This window comes from Pseudonaja textilis, chromosome 7 (genome assembly GCF_049901715.1).
Source record: "Pseudonaja textilis isolate UNSWEBS1 chromosome 7, rPseTex1.2, whole genome shotgun sequence".
NCBI lineage: Eukaryota > Metazoa > Chordata > Lepidosauria > Squamata > Elapidae > Pseudonaja > Pseudonaja textilis.
The window spans coordinates 33,555,093-33,575,331 of NC_141996.1; the positions used below are offsets into that span (position 1 = coordinate 33,555,093).

A 20,239-nucleotide genomic window follows, 5' to 3' on the forward strand; every position below is an offset into this window, starting at 1 on the left:
GGGGCGGTGGGGGTGACATCAGTTTCCTCGTCCCTTTGGTGCTGTGCTATGCTATGCTTTGCTGCTGCCCCCCACCCCATGGCCCAAGCCATCACTGTCCGGGGAAAGCACAGGAAAAATGAGCAGAAATAGCTCTCGCTGGGGCGAAAGAGCTGAGGTCGAGGAAGGCACAGGCAAGAGAAGACGGAAGCTGCTGACTTTGAAAAGCGCTGCTTTCTGTTGCTTGTGCCTTCCGATCTCTGCTCTTTCGCCCCAGTGAGAGCTGTTTCTGCTTGCTTTCTTTTCCTGGGGGGAGCAGCAGAGATATCAGGTCTGCTCTTTCCCCCTCAGCAAGCCAGGCCTGGAGGAACATGAAAAATTGCAAGCAAGCGCGCCGGAGAAAGGCGTGTTGGAAAAGCCAACACACATTTCCAGCGCGCTTTCCTCTGTCCCGAAGTAAGATTGAGTGGAGGTCGAAGGGAAGGAGAAGCCTGGCTGGCTTTCCTTTGGCATGGGGTGGAGAGGAGAGACCAAATGCCCAGACCAAAAAAGCGCTGAGGAAGACAGGCTCCTGATAACCAGCCTGTTTGTGCAGGGGAGAACTCCAGCTTTTCTGGACTTGACACCCCCCCCTACATCCTCCACACAGGGAGGAATCCTCTGCTTGGAAGCGACAGGAGAAACCTGGAGGTTAGCCTCGGGGAGTCCTCTTCTTATGTGGAGGCTGAAGGGGTGGTGTTGCCTGGTTATTAGGAGCCCGTTGGCGATTCCAGCCCAGCCCTCCTTCCCTCCCCCAACTAACTCCAGGCAGCCACACCTGGCAAAGGAGGGAGAGGTTTCCTCTGACTTGGGGGAGATATGAGATGGCCCTGCTTTTTTTTCATTTGAGGTGGAGCCAGTTTCTCCCCGTCCAGATCTTCTCAGCCTCTAGGCACCATGTGGCTTCTTAAATCCTCCTTCTTCCCCCCCAAAGGATGAGAGATACCCCTCCTTTCCCTTCGCTCTGCCCCACAGTTATGATTAAGCATTTACGATTTTGTTTTAAATAAGCATTTGTGTGTGTGTGTGTGTGTGTGTATGTAAGTATATGTATATATGTGTGTGTGTCTGTGTGTGTGTAGGTATATGTGTATGTATGTATATATGTATGTGTGTGTGTGTGTATGTGTGTGTATATATATATAAATATATATATATATATATATATATATATATATATATATATAAATTAATACTAAATTTATATTTAATATAAAAATAAAATTTTTATAGTAAATATATTATCCTTTTTAAAAAATTTGTGTTAGTGGTCCTCAGGATTTAAAAATATGAGTTTGGTGGTCCCCGAGATTGAAAAGATTAGCAACCCCTGGTTTAGTGAGTGTTAGCTGACTATTGATGGCAAGTACTATGTTCAGTTACATAAATCTTTAAACAGCTAATAATCTGAGAAGAACTTGATCTATTCAATTTAATTAGAAACAAATTTTTCTATATCAGCAATAAAAACAATACAATAGAAGACAACAATACAAAGGATGAATTATGAGAAAGTTCAGGGAAATAAGATTTCAAAAAGAGGTTCACTTTAATAAAACGTACACAGAGTGCAGTTGTACAGAATTCAGAAAACTAATATACAATTTTTAAAGCTTCCTGTGATAGCAAAAAAGGAGATTTTTAAAATGTAGCATTGACACAAATTGACATGTGCTATGGAGGTTGAGGGATAATAACTATAGCTTAGTTTGAGAACAGAAAGTTATATTTCTGGGTAGGAATGAAAAATATTTCTGTTTTAGGAACAAGAGAAACAAGCCTCTTGGGCATTGTTGAGCTACTTTCAATAGCTTAGTGTGATGAAAATTTATTTTGGATTTTCTCAATTCCGGATTTGGGAAACTGTCAATAATACGACAGACAGTAAAAAGAATGTGTGCCCAGTTTTTTCCCTCTTCCTTGGTTGAGGAGAGAGGCAAAAGGAGAGGAGAATTTTTAGCATGATTAGTTTATAAAGTTAAGGGAATTACTTAGGTGGCAAATCTGAACATAGGAATTTCACATTGTTCTAATATTTGAAGATTTCCTCTTTTTTTTTCATATTCAGAAAACTTTAAGAGTGATGTATAGGAGTGTGCATTCATGGCTGTATGTACTCCTGCACCGTTACTGTAAAGGATGTTGCGAAAAGCCAATAGCCAGAAAAAGGAAAGTTTTACTTGACTTACGAATATGTAATTTTGGAATGGCTGAAACTATGCTTTTTCAAAAGCAATAAAAAGAAAAAGATATGCAAGCAGGAAAGAACATTGGCCTTTGCTCTAGGATTTTAGAAATGATAATTTTAATAATTACCTTTAAATTGTTTTGTTAAATATATGTTTCATGTAATTGGAATTAATCTTTGATAGCTGAAGATAAAGTTTTGAAATGCATCCTCTTAATTATTTCCTCAAATTTGTCTCATTTTGCGATAAAGGTTTATTTTTAAAGACTGATTTCTTTAATTGTAACCCTTAAAAACCTTTTAAATACCAGACCATTACATCATGTTAATTTACATTTGAAATAATTTCTATAATACCAAAGTAGCTAACTGCTTTTCCAAATAGTTATTTATATTTTGCCTGTTAAATTAATTGAGGTGTTAATTAATAAAAAATACTCCTATTTTTAAATTGATTAGTGTAGATATTACATTACTGAAAAAACATACTTCATCCTAAACTGATCTAAATAGGACAGTCCTATATAATGCTTTATCACCATGTTCCAAATTTCAAGTTAAACAAATTATATTTAAGCAATTTATCTATTCTGTATCTTCTAGAGAAATGTCTTCCCAATTCCAATTGTATTTATCTAGTGTTATGTGCTTCTTTTTTCTTTCTGCATTACAAAATTTTTATCATGTATGTAGACAAAAGCTACTGTATGTTATGAGAAAGAAAAGGGCAATAGATGAAGAACAGTTCTGAACTAATAATCTGTCTAGACCGTCTTATTGTTTTGAATTGTGGGTGGGAAATACAACTATCAGTCTTGGTATTTGATATTCCTTGAATTGTTCTTTTTGTCACAAGTGCCATTTATAACATGTGTCAGATGCTGTGTCTTTTCTCACTCTGTAAAATTTCCAGTACACTGGAGAGTTCAAAGCTCTTTGAAATAATTTCCCGGAAATGTTCATCGTTTTCCACTCCATTCATGAGTTCTTCTAAGGTGAGTTCCCCTATATGAAAACAATATGCACTTCTTTAGAGTCAAAGTTTTGTAGACTGACTTTTTCTGTCTTGGAATTAGGGAAAACACTGTCATATCCACTACTATATTCATTACAAGTTATCCTCGACTTATGAATGTAATGGAGCCTGCCCATTACGATCGTAATGTTAACTGAATTGTGTTAAATGGATGAGCCCCATCCCTCCCCCCTCATGCATTTGTTAATCGAATGTGTGGGTCATTAAAAGCACACAAAGTACCTCAGGAGTGGGGAAGATCATGGGAGGCCTAGTGCAGGGACAAGTCCACTGTCTCCAGCCATCAAAGGCCTCTCCCCACCCATTGAGATATCCCATGCTCTACTTCCCACCTCTTGGGATTCCCACAACTGGTTGGGACTTCTTCTCACCTGTCACCAATTGGTCATTTACTTTGGAAGATATCCAGAGCTCAAGTTGCTGTTGCAAAGCTGTTTTCCTTAGATCTCGTATTTTTACACACACTTCTGTCCTCTTTGGAAAAGCGTTTTTGCATGGAGGAATGTGTAAGAACCTGAGATCTATCACATCTCTGTAGGCTTTTTTTTTTGTGGTAGTCTGAACGGTGCCACGTGTGCCCATTGCATATTTTCAGCAACAGTTCCCTAACAGCCAGAGCAGCAACGCCATGCCCCCTGTGCTCGCCTTGTTGGGTGCCGGGCCCTTGTCCAGCCAAGTGGAGAAGCCTTGGGCTGCCCTGTCTCTTTCAGAAGTGAGTGTAGCCCTGCCCCACCTCTTGTTAGAGTGCCAAACTCACCCAGATCTTGCCAATTGTGTTGCTGCAGAGCTGGATTGAGAAATTGGTTCACTAGCTGCCCTCCGCCCTTGTTTGCTGGGTCTTCTCTGGTGGATATCTGGCAGGCACAGAGACACCTATGGGCTGTAAGGATCCCAGAAAGTGAAGGGTACAGGGCAGTTGGTGCGCCAAGCTCTTCACTTCTTTATCCATCTCCACAGTGGTGCAATTAATGAGATCCAGGTGGGTTCAGAACTTCAGCAATTGACTTAAACTCTGGAGATCTTCCCAAGGTAATTAAGTGATTGGTGTGGATACGGAGGAGCATATGGAACATGGTGGGCTACCAAAGCAGGCCCAGTGTCTGTAGAGACCCAGCAGGGCAGGATGGGGGCGGGAATTGGCAGGGAGCATGTTGCAATGGCTCTGCGGTTGGTTGTAAAGTCAAACATCCGCAGTGGTGCTGCAACATACTTAACTTTGGGACTGGATCATAAGTACTTTTTGTGGAAATGTTGTAATTTTGAGCCTTCGTTAAGTGAACTGTCGTAACTCAAAGACTACCTGTACTTGGTAAAAGTAATATAGTTCCCCAACAATATCCTTCAATTTGTGGGAAACAAATATTCCATTCATTTGAAATTGCATTTGATGCATTTCTGAATCCTGCAGTTCCATCTGTAGAATAGTTTGTTAGATGAATAGAGCAGACTTCTTCGATCTGTTGCCTTCCACTCCAGATCTGTTGAATGACCATTCTAATAATTAAAGGCCAATTAATGTAGAGAGCCTAGACTGAGGAAGGCTGGAGCGATACTGCTTAGATATGCAAGCTGTATGACGAAGCTTCAGGGAGGGGGATGGAGATAATGAAAACTGGGAAAAGAAACTCTTAAGCTCTAAGGAAATATTCAGACAATTCAAACTCCTTGCTCCCTCAAGCTGCTTTTACTGAAACAATAAAAATGCAGAAGAAAAATATATTTGCCTTTGTGGGCCTATATAATTTGAATCTCAGTTACTAGTTTTATTTTAATGTGTCAAAAGAATGAGTCTTTCATCTTCTTTTAGCTCTGCATATTTATTCCGTTCTGATCAGTTTTATATTGGAAGGAAAAAGCTCTCAGAGACTCAATAGTATATATGAAACTTTTTCTTAAATATTTCTTTTTGGAATTGAGAGTTGCTGCTTAGGGGGTTAATGAATATGAAGCTGAACCTACAATAAACTGAGATTTATAATTACAATAGAACTTAACTGAAATAAAAATCAGATTTCCCTAACATACAACCAAAGCAAGAATATCTTAGGTAAGTAACAATGCAACTGAAGAATGCTTGGTAAAATTATCCTGTTCCATCTGGATAAAAATACATCTTGCAACATTTCAAACATTCATTTTTCTCACTTTGATTCTCATGGCAAGATTCAGCTCTTTGCTGCTAAAAAACACAGAATGATTAAATATATTTATAACTATTTAAATGCCAATAATCACTTCTGGCAGGATACTCTCGATCAAATGAAAAAAAAAAAAAGATCTCAAGATAATTAATTATAGTACAGTTAGAATCTCTTGTTAGAATCTCTGTAAAGCAATTTAATAAAATTTGCTCAACAAAGAATTCAAAAATGAAATGAATGAACCATACTTTTCTGTTTCCTTTCTTTGCTGTCTTTGATTTTATCTTGCTGCAAACAAACAATTAGATCAAGCCATACAGTCTGAATGGCTCTTTGAATTTTTTAAAAAAATCAGTTTTTGCTTTGTACAATGTCCATCATACAGTAATCATCTTATTAGATCAATTTCAATCACTTATAATATTTTTGATGTATGAACATGTGACTAACTCTTTAAAGCTTTATCAATAGAACGCTTTTACAAAATTGCAAAATAATGAAAATAAAGATTTCAAGGTTTATTTATGCTTACCATCATTGTTTACATCTATCTTCTGAAAAATCAGGTTTGTCAATTCTTCAGGAGTCATCTCTTGGTTTTTATTGATTGTTTGAATAGCCTAAATAAATAATAATGTAAGAATAACCACACTGTATTGCAAATGTAAGGGGTAGCTAGTCACATTATTTAAAAGAGTCTAGAGTCTAACTTTAGAGGCTTATTAACACATCAAGTTTATATTGAAATGCATATCACGGTGTTTTGGTATTTAAAAAAAAATACTATTCATATTACTTTTAATTTTGCATTGCGGCTGAAGAAGTGAAGGTGGTGATCGATGTCTTAGTATTTATCTGTTTAGAAGCACCATAGGTTTACTAAAATACTATATTTGGAGGAGCCTGTGAAGTGAGTGACCTAGAAGATACAGCTGGCAGGTCAAATGTATTCTGGCAGATAACATCTCTTCTAAAATCACTACACTTATTACCAGTAAGCTTAACTTATGATGTCTTCCATAGTATAGTAACAAGATCTATTAGATATTGCATGCCAGCATTGAATCTGTCCCTTGAGAGTACCATCTAAGAACTAACCCAATTTCAGAGGTTGTCAAATCTACAGAACCCTTTAAAACTATCATCAGACATTGCTCAGCTCCATCTCTTTTTTTTGCAATTCATATATTGGTTTACACTGTTTTATATTTTTACATTGTTGTAATCTGCTATATAGAGTCTTCCTGTTGGAGGACACTATAAAAACATTAATAAATACAGTAAGAAAAAAAAGTTGGAAAGGGACCATTTAAGTCAATGCACGAATCCAAATCAAAACATGCATAACACATAGAAGCCTAAATACCAACAGGCGATAGCAGCTTTGGATAGTTTCCAGTCTCGCCTAATGGAAGTGGGGAAAATTCAGAATAGATACATATTGCCCTTGTCTCTGGGACAGTAAAGAAATAAGTGACAATTTGGCTATATCTTTATTATAACAGTCAAAACACCAGTATATTCACAGTATTAAACCCCCATTGAAAGACTTATCCTTGCTAATTTGTGTGCTTACTCACCATTAACATGCTGATAACTTCTTTTTTGTCAATTGTTCCACTCCCATCAATATCATAAAGTTTAAAATACCATTTCAATTTTTGGTCAATTTTCCCTCGTATCACTAGATTTATAGCAGCTAAAAACTCCAAATAGTCAATAAGTCCATCCTTTAAAAAAAAAAGGGTGTGTGTGTGAGTATATTTGCAAAGTATATGAAATTGCATTTATTTGACAATAATATTAATAAGAAGATAACATGCTGCAAAAATAATTAAGGATGTTTTGATGGCTTCCTTATCTTGTAACTTTCTTGCTACAGAAGAGCATTCCACCCATTCAAAAACAAGGAAAAGGATCAGTAAAAGGCCAGAAACAGAAAACAACTCGCTGTATAACCATCTATCATGGGAATAATAATAATAACAACAACAGTAGTAGTAGTAGTAGTAGTAGTAATGTGGTATAGAGACTTCCTCTCTGTATCACCACTTCAGACTGCCCACCAGATTTTAAAAAGTAAAAGTGGTAAACTTCGGAAATGTCACTGCTGTTACAGCAAACCAGAACTGTTCGTTATGGAAACGGTAGTTCCACATCAAGAACTGTTTCTAGCCACTGAGAAGAACAGCCTCACTACCTGCAGCTCAAATTTCTGTTAAGACTCTCTGACTAGTCCCCGTTCTTCCCCACTGTCCGATTCTGCTGCTGGCTGCACTGGCTGCCGGCGAACCACAACACTACCAGGAATGCTTTGTTTGAGTCTTCCCTTCTCTCCCACCCCATCTGGCATGACTTGTACACTAAGCATTGTTTTTTCCTAACTCAATAGCAGAACAGCTTCTTTATGTGGTCAAATGGAGCTCCACCTACTTTACTCACCTAGGAAACTGTCTTAATACATCAGTTGCAATTTTACAAAATATTTTACAAAAAGCACATTGTCAGTAATCTAAGTGATGCTAGCAGAGCATGAGGTTGATAGCAGTTGTTTGCTCCATGTGAAAAACAGCAATGTAAGTTGTTCATCTCTTCTTGAAAAGGCTCGTCATTTCAGCATGTCATAGGATTTTCACAAAAAGAATCACTCCCACCACCACCAGCCAGTACTTTTCCTGCCCCAGGCCGTCCCTACAATGCGCAGCCATCGAGGAAGAGCCCAGGCCAGGAGAGGCAAACTGGAAGGTATGGAAGTGCTGCGCAAATGCAAGTAGTGTGGCGCTCCTGCACCTTCCTGCCATCTCCATTGCCGTTTCAGTCCACCTGTGCCACCAGCTCCCTCTTGCTGCAACAGTGCTATTACCTCATCCTGCCCAGCGAGGACTGTGCTGCTTTTTGCAGGTTTGCGCTCGGCCGAAGGGTGGGAGCCAGTGAGTGGGCGGGCTTTGGGGGGTGCTTTGGGGGGCATTTCTCTGTGGCCCACCAAAATTTTCTCACAGCCCACCAGTGGCCCGCCATGGCCCACTGGTTGGCGACCACTGGGTTAGAAGCAATCTCATTGAATTATATTGGGGAAATACACTTGCAAGATTAAATCCTTAACAATCAAATGTATTGCAAAATAGCTTTTTATCTAATACTATTAATAGGGTGACATCATGGATATAAAAAAGAAATGATTGATTCCAAAGCAGATTTGTCAACAGTTTGCAAAGAAGTATGCAAGTATGGCTGGACAAACAGCTACATTCATGCAAGTTATGTGTATGAGACAGAAAAGGAGAATACTCAAAAAGTGAATACGATTATAGTTTAATTATTGTGATTATAGTTTAATCAGAATAAAACAATCATGTTTTAATACTATATAAGCACATAAACTATTCTGACAGGCATGGGATAGGATGCAGTTTGTGCCTCCCCTCATGAAATTTAAATACAGTTAAACATTTTGTGTTGATTTCTTTTATCAAATCATTTTTCTAAAAGGATTTCTACCATTTTTGTGAATTTCTTTGAACTCTAAGAGATTATAAGAATTATAGTGCAGAATAGTTGAATCCATCAATACCATTGGCCTGCTTCATAAAGCTGTTAGGAGCAGAAATCCAGCAACTTCTGAAAAGTTGTAAATATTCTATTCGTAGATTAGAAGAACAAGAGCAGTCAAAGCGGGTCCAATGTACTGCTGCTGAATATTACCAACTGCAAAAAGTCTCATTTTACCATGTGTAAATTGTGAACAATATATACATTAAATATGTGCAAATTAACTCTTGTTAAACTCTGGTGGCTTTCAGTGGCAGATGTGGCAGAAAAGTGAGTGCAATTATATTAAATGAATGGATAGATAGATAAGCTAGATAGATAGCTAATTTTATCCCAACTTTATTATTTTTTATAAGGGACTTCAAGCACTGAACATATATAATATTCCTTTTTCCTCCTATTTTCACAACAACAATCCTGTGAATGGGTTAGGCTGAGAGAGAGTGACTGCATTCATGGCTAGCTTTTCTGCTATATGCAAGCTAGAGCCACAAATTGCCTATCTCTGGTAAAGGTATAAACTCAGAATCAAATCCTCTGACTCCTTGTTTACTATTTCCCACCTCACCCAAAGATCTCTTTTGGGTGCAGGGAAGGATCATGTTTCCAATACAGCACGCATGAAGTCAATTGGAATGTTGAATTCACAGCTGTTAAAAGCTGCCTTTTCCAAACAGATTGACATTAATCAGCAGCATCTTCAGCAAACTGCACTGACCTAAAAATGATGATTTTAGTGCACTGGTACATTATACAAATGTCGCAATTATATATTTTTCTCAATGACTGATATGGTACTTGCATGATAACTTCACACATTTGCTTCCCTTAGCCTCTCTGTTAGAGTCACAAAATTTCATTCAGTTCTGCTCAGTCCATGCACCTTGCCTACTGCAGTTAAACCGAGGTGGTAAGTTTTTGCAGGACTCCCTGGGACTGTGAGCTCAGAGTTTTATGATGACTAAATTAATTATTACTGTATTACTTAAACTTTATTTTGTGAGTGTTTGACTTTATTTGTACACAGGTTTCATGAGTAGTCTGTATGCTCATACAAGCACACCTTAAAGGAAATATAAGCCTCAAGAGATGGCACTTTTTAATACAAATAGTCTTCACTTAACAACTGCTTTATTTAGTGACCATTCAAAATTATGATAACACTAAAAATATAACCTTAGGAATGGTCCTCATACTTTCTACTATCTTAGTGTCCCTCAGTCATGTGATCATTCGCAAGCATGGCAGTCTGCTTTCAACACGTAAACAGAGAAGCCGGCAGTGAAATTGCAGGTCATGGACAATTATTGTCTTGCTTAACAATCATATCATTTAGTGACATAACTGCCAGTGCCTATTATGGTTTTAAGTGGGTGGCACCTATAGATCTGGACTATTCAATATAATTGCTTTTTAATATCAAAAATAGAAATGAAAAATCATAAAATAATAAATAATAAAGTAAAAAATATTAATGACAAATGTCAAAAAACATAAATAGTGCTTTAATTAAACAGTTTAAAAAACAACAAAGAAAAACAGTCTATGTCCTAACAATAAACAGTTATAATCTATATATACTCCTCTAATACAAATATTAATCTAGTACATATATAGTGTTTCCAAAACTTTTGTACAACTATCTTTTTTCAATTTATACTCTGCATAAATAGTCCCATATTTCATTATCTATACAAAGTCCAAGTCTAAAAGCAATCCACTCATAAGTGGCATGGGCAATTAGGTCCTCAATAAGACAATTAAATTTTATTGTTAATAATTATATGCATGATTCTTTTTCACTTTAGAAATATTATTAGAAATTATAATCAATTTAAAGTATACTTTATCCAAATAAGCTGAAATTAGAAACCACTAATGTCCTAGCCAAGTGAATTATAGTGAAACTTTATCAATTTATCAATCTTAGATCAAGACAGACATCAAATATAGTTCATTGAAAATGTAAGCTGCAGGAAGAGAAGCCTGAGAAATTATCACATTAAATTAAATGTTAGTCTCCTGCTTAAATGTAGCAGTATAATGTATGCCAAATAAAATCTGAGGCTACTGTCTTATAATAGTGTTATCTGGGTGGAACATCAGGAGCTAGGACTATAACTACCAGACTTGCATTATCAGTTTGTAAGAATTACACCTAGAATTCTAGAACCACCAGTTCTGGCATCGGAGCCCACTATTTGCAAGAGATTGTAGTTTAAGGAATGTTACAATAAAAACGTATGCGCGTGCGTGCGCATCTATTATGAATATACATATGAATAAGCAATAAAATTATGTGAGTTCTGGGTTAGACAACCTAGTTCTCATTAGTGTCAGCCAATGAGCAGGTAGACAATCCATGGGAATGTTTTTAAAAATGACGGTGATTTAAAGCCAGAGTTGCCTTATAGGGGAGATGAGTTGCATAAAACCATTAATAAATATTTTTTTTTCCTGGTTTTATAACTTTGTGCCTAACCGGAAACTTTCCAGGATTTCTGCAATTGTTTCAGTGCTAAGAAAAAGCAATGAGAGCTGACTGTGTTTCATGAGTCACATTATTTTGACTTCATAAAGGATTAGTGATACTAATTTTTCTGCTGAAATTCTGTTTTTCTTTAAGCCTTTCTCATTACAAAGTACTATATGCTATACTATACTATACTATATATAGTATAGTATATACTATGCTATACTATAAGATCAATTTCTAATATTCTATTGTCACATTTTCCAAAGGAAAAAAATTAGTAAGTAAAGAAGTATAGTTGCTGGGCCTGTGAAAACACTGCTCATGAGTCTAGCTTATATTCTTAAAAGTTATTTGACAGATTGTATCTTCAAATAATAATGGTTGCCATTACTGTTTTGTAATTTGCCTAAGCTAAGATTATACTTAACTTTAGTCACAAGGCTGACATTAAGTCAATAATCCCCCAAAGTACAAGCCAATCACTAATTCCTACAAACTTAATATGCCTAGTTTTTTTGGGAAAGACAAATTCAAAAACATTTTAAGATACATTAAGTATGATGAAAGAAACCGTCACAAATAAATTGCAAATAATCAAATTTGTTTTTTAAAGTGTGTATCATTAGGAGAGAAAGCAAATATAAAACAAGTGAGTAAATATGATGCAAGTACATTAGGAATGTTATACACAACTCTTTATTTCAGAAAGAATATTGAACAGGAATAATGGGATAGAAATAGAAAAGATAAATAAAATTGTAGTAATGAAATATAACAACAACTGGGCATGCAATTTTAGAGAAATGACCACAGGAACTACTATAGAAGCATATGGTACGTATGGTGGCTCCAAAATTTCAAAGAATGTGACAAATTCATGAAGATTAATAATATTGATACATAGTGGTTTTAATAGTTAATAGCTCCATACGCCCTTGAAAATTTGAAGGCACAGCGCTGGCAACCATATTAAAGTCTACAACCTCTGTTATATATATCTTAATTCTGTGCATCTCACAGATATCAATGTGTAAAGGACACAAAAGTATGAGATATCAAGATAACTATCAGAGCTATAAAATATATTTTAATCACTGATAAATTAAAACCTTGTTAAACAGGCATACTAGCTACTTTTATATTTTGCAAAATCAATTTAGAAGGAATTGTAAAACAAATGTCAGACTTAAGATGCTAAAATATTCTGTATACAATAAATGAAAAACAGCACACAATTACCAAAAACTATGCACTACAGAAATAATTTACCTTATTTGTGTCAAAAATATTGAATACTTTCTCAACATAATTATTCGCCTGTGTAGTTGAATTTTCAAGACCAAGGACCTTCTTGCATTCATACATGGTGAGTTGTCCAGATGGGCATTCTTTCATGAATTTTGCATACCATTGGTAATTTTCCATAGCAATGATTTCCTCCATTGATTCATTGGCACCCATTTGGAGGTAATTAATCTATCCTGCTTTCTTAAATTTGTTTTTGCGAACACTTTCCTTCACTGCAGTGGCTCACGTTTAACTGGAATAGAAGGAGCTCCAACACATGTAACAACTAAGCATCTTAAGATCATTATAGATTTAGTATAAGTAAAAATAGAAGTGGGATTACCTTCAGCTCTACCAGTTAATATAGTTCTTTTACAATATTAACACTTCTAAATGAAATAGAAAGGTGCTGCTCTTAAAAATAATTCATGCAGAAATAGGTGTTATGATTTGATTACTAATCAATATTTTGGATGTCCAGAAAATAAAATCTTCATTAGTTTTTTATTTATTTATTAATGAAAAGGGGTTCTATATAGGAAGAACGTCGTGTATAGGGAAGAACAATTAACTATATTTGATGAAAATCATTTAATTTTTTTTTCTTATTTTTGGAGTTATATAAGAGAATTGGAAGGGATCTTGGAGATCTTCTATTCCAACCCCCTGCTCAGGCAGGAAAATTCAAAACTTATGGAGGAAAGTTGCTCCACGGATTAATTGTTGGGTCTGGAAATTTCTCCTTAGTTCTATGTTGGTTTTCTCTTTGATTACTTTCTATCCATTTGCTCCTTGTCCTGCCTTCAGGTAGACTAGAATTCCTTATTGACCAAGTGTGATTGGACATACAAGGAATTTGTTTTGGTACAAATGCTCTCTGTATACATAAAAGAAGATACATTCAAGAGTCAAGAATCATAAGGTACAACACTTAATAATAGCCATGGGGTACAATAAGCAGTCAAATCATACCAGGAAACAGTCAATATAAATCATAAGGATAAAAAGCCACAAAGTTACAGTCATCAGTCACAAGTGGGAGGGGATGGGAGATAAAGAGTGATAAGAAGATTAACAGTAACAGTGCAGGCTCAACAGTGTTGAGGGAATTATTTGTTTAGCAGTGATGGCTTTTGGGAAAAAAATTGGGGAAAAAGGTGCTTTGGACAATAAGTGGATTCGTTTTTCCCTTCTTCCAGCAACTATTCTTTATGTTTTAGCCTCCAATCATCTTTGTTGCTCTTCTGTGAACCCTTTCAAGTGTCTCAACACCTTTTTTACATTGTGGCAACCAAAGCTGGCTGCAGTATGCCAAGGGTAGTCTTACCAAGACATTATAAAGTGATATTAGCACTTCCTGCAATCTTGATTCTTTTCTCTGTTAACATCTAAACATCTTAATTTATTTTATATTTTGTATATTTTTATATCATTTCTCCTTTTTATATTCTTTTTTTCCTGCAGCTTATAATTTAGTAAACAAACAAACCCTTCAATAAAGGTCAGAGGGACAAAGTCCATTGTCTGAGAATAAAGGTAGATTAGAGACAAAGTTTCATTAAATAAGTAAAAGTATTGTTATATGAAAAGTATCTGCTGTGCCACTCTATCTTCACTTGAAGAATAATAAATGCTGCTCATATATATTAAAATCAAGCTAATTCAAGTTAATAAAAAGTTAAAATACTTGACAGCCAAATTCTATATGACTAAATGACACAATATTTCCAAATTCTAAGCCAGTCTTAATAATACTCGCACACATAAGCTGCCACATTCCTAAACATCATACATATACTTTCTTCATTTCATGAGAAATTTGTATAGGATGACTTCTTCTAGTTCTTATTTTTATAAAAGTCTCAAATATTTAAATCCTATTTCTTTGTAAAGTGATTTCATTTTTGTCAATCTCCGTATATCTAAGCCATAATGACTTCTAAATCTGAGTTAATTCATCCATTGCATCCCTACCCCACAAGATGTGAAGGATAAATTCAGCCAGGAATAGGTCTGAAATATTATGAAGGTTTTGATCTGGTATCTTATATGGAAATTGTGAGGACTGCAGGAGGCCAAACAAGTTCAAATTAAACCCTAGCAGGTTAGAACTAATTTTTCTGCAAACGTGGGCTCTGCAAAAACATGTTCCTATTCTATTCCCTCTGTGGTTTAGTTTTACCTTGTAGCTCCTGTCTGAGCTTGCGTAGGCTATGATTTGAGTCACATTAATGATCATCCATTCTACTGAAGCCCATCCTGAGTCAGTGCCTTCTACCCATCAGCTGGATGTCAAAGAGAGCTAGTACCATGTACAGAACTAATCCAACTGACAGGTCATGGGCGCAGAGAGAACAGGACATTAGGAGAGATTTTCCTTGTTTCAACTGTTTTCCTGAGCACCTGTTCACTATTAAGTGAGAACATGGTCTGTGCTATATCATGCTGTTGGTTTTTTTGTTTTTGTATGCTGTGAGTCTTATGGAGTTACCTGTCCTCTAAGTTGAACAAACAAACATGACAAGTGCTTAAATCCACCATTTTCTCCCATTGGCAGGTAATGTTTCATGGGAGGGAAAACAAAGTCAAAAGAATTCTCATATCCTTTAACTTGGACCTCAATATATAAGGGAACTGCTGTGAAGGAATGGGAAAGGAATGAGCAAGCTGTCAAAGGGAAATTTCAGAAAATATTACTGAAACTCAAAATAAGCCTTACTTTAATTTTTTTGTTGTTATGGTAGAATATGTAGTAGAGAGAAACTTGACAGTTTGTCAAGATTGTTAGTTTACAAACTTACAACAATAAACATCACACCCTGCTGTGTTTGTTTTTGATGTTGGTTGCATCAAGATCTGACATATATCATTTATTGCCTTCTTTACTGTGGCAAGATAGAGATTGGCAATAGGGCCGCCAATGTATATAAGCATACTTTTATGTAACTCAAGGGTACAGATCAGAGGTGGTATTCAGCCAGTTTGCATCGGTTCTGGCAACCCGGTAGCAAGAATTTGGCGTGGGTCATGGAACTGTTAGCAACTTCTGGCTGGCCATCCCCCCAAACCGGTTCCGGTCGCCCGAGTGGTCACCACTTGCTTGCTTGCCCTGGCTGCCCTCTCACCGCTCGCTTGCCCCACCCACACAACGCTCAGCCCGCCCATCCCAAGCCCACCCTATAAAAAGGCATTGCCAAGTGGTCTTATTGCTTACGCATGCTAGTTTCTCTGTGGTTGCCTGCTTAAGCTGATTTGAGATTACTCTAATCTACTCTTCTCCAACGGACCTCCTACAAGATATGCCTACAGGACCAGGTAAGCACTGAGCCCCCAGCGCCTGGCCCCGGGCTGAACCCCCAGTGATCCTTCCCGCCACCCGGTGGCTACAATCTGCGGTTTGGCATAGCTCCCCAAGTCACCGCGGGTCTGTTGTGGGCCGGCCACTACTCTTGCGGTTGCCCACCCCCAGTGATTCTTCCCACTGCTCAGCTGCTTCCTGGGCTTTTGGGGCCCCCCAGAGGCCATGGCCTCCATCCTGGGGCCTCACACAGGTGGCCAAGCAGCAGCAATGGTTTGTGCCACACTGCCGAAGCCCCCGTCGCACTTTCCCACCACCTCCTGGCTTCGTCCGGGCATTTGTGGAGCCTCTGGCAGCCGTGGCATAAAGCCTGGGCATCACGCAGCTGGCCAAACTGCTGTGGTGGCTTGTACTGCACTGCCGAGGCCCCTGCTACACTTTCCCGCTGCCCAGCTTCATCCAGGAGCCTCCGGAGGCCATGGCCTGTAGCCCAGGGCCTCGTGTAGCCAGCCAAGCCACCACGATAACTTGTGCCGCATTGCTGAAGACCCTGGATCTTCCTGCCACCCAGTCTTGCCCCGAGTTTTCGAGCTGCCACGATTGCTTCCAAGCCATCGCGATCACCCCCCACCCCCTCAAGAGCTTCTAAAAGCCCTTGGAGGTCCTTGCTGGCCAGGCTAGAGCCCATAGGCTCCAGCCTAGCCAGCCTTGTTAAAAGAACCCACTTCCCTCTCACTTCCAGCCTCCAGCAAGCACTTACCTCCTTCAGAGGCCTTCTCCTGATTCCCAAACTTGTCTTTCCTAAACTTTTCGATTCCTAAACTTGTCTTCTGCCTTGCTTGTGCTGCATCCATCTCCTAGGTGAGCAACTGATTCTGCCTCCCTGTTTTCTTCAATTGCCTTTTTTTTCTTATTTAAATCAGGGCAGGGGTCTTCAAACTTGGCAAGTTTTAAGACTTGTAGACTTCAACTCCCAGAATTCCTGAGCTACCATGACTGGAGAAGGGCTTCTGGGAGTTGAAGTCCACAAGTCTTAAATGTCAAATTTGAAGACCCCTGATTCAAAAAAACAGTAAGTGTGTTAATTTTTTTTTCATAAAAAAAAGTCATATAAAATTTGGGAAATTTTAGCTGCTTTTTTATTTTTAGAAAGCAGCTGCTTTGTGAGGTTGTCATTATGTGTATGGAAGTTCTTTTAAATTGTGTGAAATGTTATGTGCCTATAAATTAAAACTATCTTAGATTTTTCCAGCTGTATCTGCTTTGTGAGTGTGTGTGTGTGTGTGTGTGTGTGTGTAGTTTTCAGTTGTGTAGGGAGTATCTGCTTTGTGAGTGTGAGTGTGAGTGTGTGGTTTTCAGTTGTGTAGTTTTGTGGGTCTTGCTGCCAATCCAGTCACGTTACAGTATAATTTTTCTGGACTGGCAGCAGACCCACAAAACTACACAACTGAAAACATACTCCCTACACAGCTGAAAACTACACACACACACTCGCAAAGTAGATACAGCTGGAAAAATCTAAAAAGATAGCTTTAATTTTTAGGCACATAACAACATATCCTAGCATTTTTTTGATGTTCATGCTTGCAGCATTCAGGTCAGGGGGCATTTTACGTGTCCAGCTGCTTGGCAGCAACTTTACTTTCTGAGAAAATTAGTAACTTGTTTTGGGGTATAACACTTCCACCATTATTAAAGTTGGTTTTGACACGTTGAGATTTCTGAGCCTGTTTGATGGGTTTCAAGTGTCCATGCTCTGTTTTTGTTCTTGCTTGGGTCTTTTGTCTTTCCTATCATGGTGGTTAATTCTATCAGGAATCAGTAAATGGGGACCTCCAGGTGATTTACCTTAATAAGGACTGTACTTTAGTGTTGCTTTTTGTTGTCTTGCTTGTTTGCCTGGGGTTTCTTAAAAGGCAGAAGGGCTGAGATTTCTGGTGTGAGGTTTTGCATCCTTGGGGGAACAATCCAGGGTTCTTATTGTAGTGGCTTTGTCTGGGAATTAAGTAAAAAACTGGTTTTTATCTGCAGTATTTTTTTGGGGGGGGGGCGACAGGTATGCTCTCAAAGTTATCTACGCATTAACAATGATCAAATACTAATAATATTCGCTTATCTTTTTTTTACTGAACTTTCCTTATATAATTGGTGTTTCTTTTATACTTTTACATTTCTAACTTCTGTTTCTAGCCATTGATAAAAGAAACCCCATGTTAAAAAGTATTCTAAGCCTTCTTGATTGTAAATTTGTAATTGTTAATTTATTCATTTCTGCACATTCTAATATTTTTCATTCATTTTCATATCTTTGTTTTTCCATCATTGTGCAAAGACAATTCTAGCAGCTGTTAACATGTGTAAAATTAAATATGTATTCTACCCAATAAAATATTTCTGGTTTTTAAATCCATGTTGCTTTACCATTGTTTTAACCATGACACCACTAACCTAAACACTGAACCTAATTCATATAATCAGTGAACTGACTGAGGAATAAATTTTAGAAAAAGAAATCAGTATTGCTCTGTGGATGTACCTATGAAATTCATTCTTATTGATCTAGCTTCTTAGATGATGTTGGAAGAATTATCCTTCTGGGTTCAGTTCTGGGGAAGAAACACTCTGGAAACTTGGTGACTGTTTGTAAAGATGGTTTAATGGTGGACAGGATCACATGCCTTTGAGCTCTTGGGCTGAGAGTTCCTTGGTTTTATGCCCTCTGTTGGGATTTGAATTTGAGCTTGTATTCTGATTGGTTGTCAAATTCCCATGGGCCATGCAGGGGCACCTCTGTAGGCTGTCTTGAGTCCCAGACTTGGTTGAGCCTTGCTGGATGATGATGTAATGAAAGGGCTTTGGGCAATTCCTAATATAGCTCTACCTGGAGTAGATCTTTGTTATGTAAAAGAGACTGGCCTAGCCAGAGTAATGGCCCATTAGCAAAGGGGGGGGGGGTGAATTTCTGCCTCTCTTGAGTTGTTACTTTTCTTTTTAGGGGAAATATTCTGCCTTATTAATATATCCTAAAATATTTCATTTTCCTAGGAGAGGGATGGATTTTAACTTCCAACAATGAAAAAATGTATCTTTCTTTGGACCCCATGCTGATAAGACTGTACATTGTTGGGTGAAAAAAGAGATCCCTTCTGTTACCTTAGTCCTCAGCTTACAGCCACAATCAAGTCCAATCAAAGCACAATATTGTTTTATGTCTTTTGCAGTAGTAGCTGATAGGCAAGGATGAAGTCAGTGACATCGCCCACCCAGTAACATGACCTTCACGCCACACCCACCCAGTCACATGTCCACCAGGCCATACCCACCAAGTCACATGACCAAGCCACACCCACCAAATAAGCCACACCCAGTCACATGACCCCTAGGCCACACCCACAAAATAGGCCATGCCCACAGAACCAAAAGTAAAAAAATTTTGAATCCTACCACTGCATAGCATGTTTATCCTATTCTGTCTTCGGCCCTTAATGTTTAATTGACTAATTAACCTCCATATTAAATGTCTGTCTATGACTTTGTGGGCAATGCTTTCCTATACCATTGTTTGTTCTACATTCTGCTGAACCTCCTTTTGAGTCTTCCAAATAACTGTGATTCACTTCCCTTTATACAGTCCTCTTCCTTAACATCTGATTTAAATTATTTTTAAATGGTTTATGTAGAAGCCAGGGGGACATAGGCGACAGGAAACAGCCTAGAATCTCTATGATGTTACAAGCAGACTAAGTTCAACCCGCCTTGAATTCATTAACCCTTATTTAATGCTAAAATAGTGCTAACCATTAGTTGACTAGTTTCCTGTACAGAGGACAGAGCACATGAGCAATAAATCAGTTTAACTGGAATTTAACATGTGGCTCTAGTTTTTCATGCCTGACAGTTTGACATTATAAGGCTTTGTGATGTTACTTGTACTAGTTTCAGATACAGTTATAATTTAGATCAATGTATCCTGTTGTTTTCAAGATATTAAAACATTAACTTCTTGAAGGTATTTTTTTAATTTGTCAAAAAATAATAAGAAAAACAGCAGGATTTCTAATCTTTAAACATTATGTTATTAGTTTTATCACATTAAGTTGATTAATTTTGAATTGGGTTTTCACAACAAAATTCATTGGTCTCATGCTAAACCATTAATTCATAAGCTAATGATTCATTATCATTGGATTGTCTAATCTATGAGCCATAAATTTACAAAGAAATGTTTTCACTGCAGCTGACCAAT

General features: G+C 37.5%; 1 protein-coding gene across 1 annotated transcript; it reads right to left on the bottom strand.

Moving 5' to 3' along the window:
* Positions 1–1,545: 1,545 nt before the first annotated feature.
* Positions 1,546–12,970, bottom strand: GUCA1C (guanylate cyclase activator 1C). Its single transcript, XM_026700490.2, has 4 exons — positions 12,678–12,970; positions 6,964–7,113; positions 5,916–6,003; positions 1,546–3,211 (listed from the first exon to the last, which is right to left on the bottom strand). The coding sequence occupies exons 1-4, from the start codon at positions 12,867–12,869 to the stop codon at positions 3,081–3,083; spliced, it is 561 nt and encodes a 186-aa protein (XP_026556275.1). The 5' UTR covers positions 12,870–12,970; the 3' UTR covers positions 1,546–3,080.
* Positions 12,971–20,239: the final 7,269 nt, after the last annotated feature.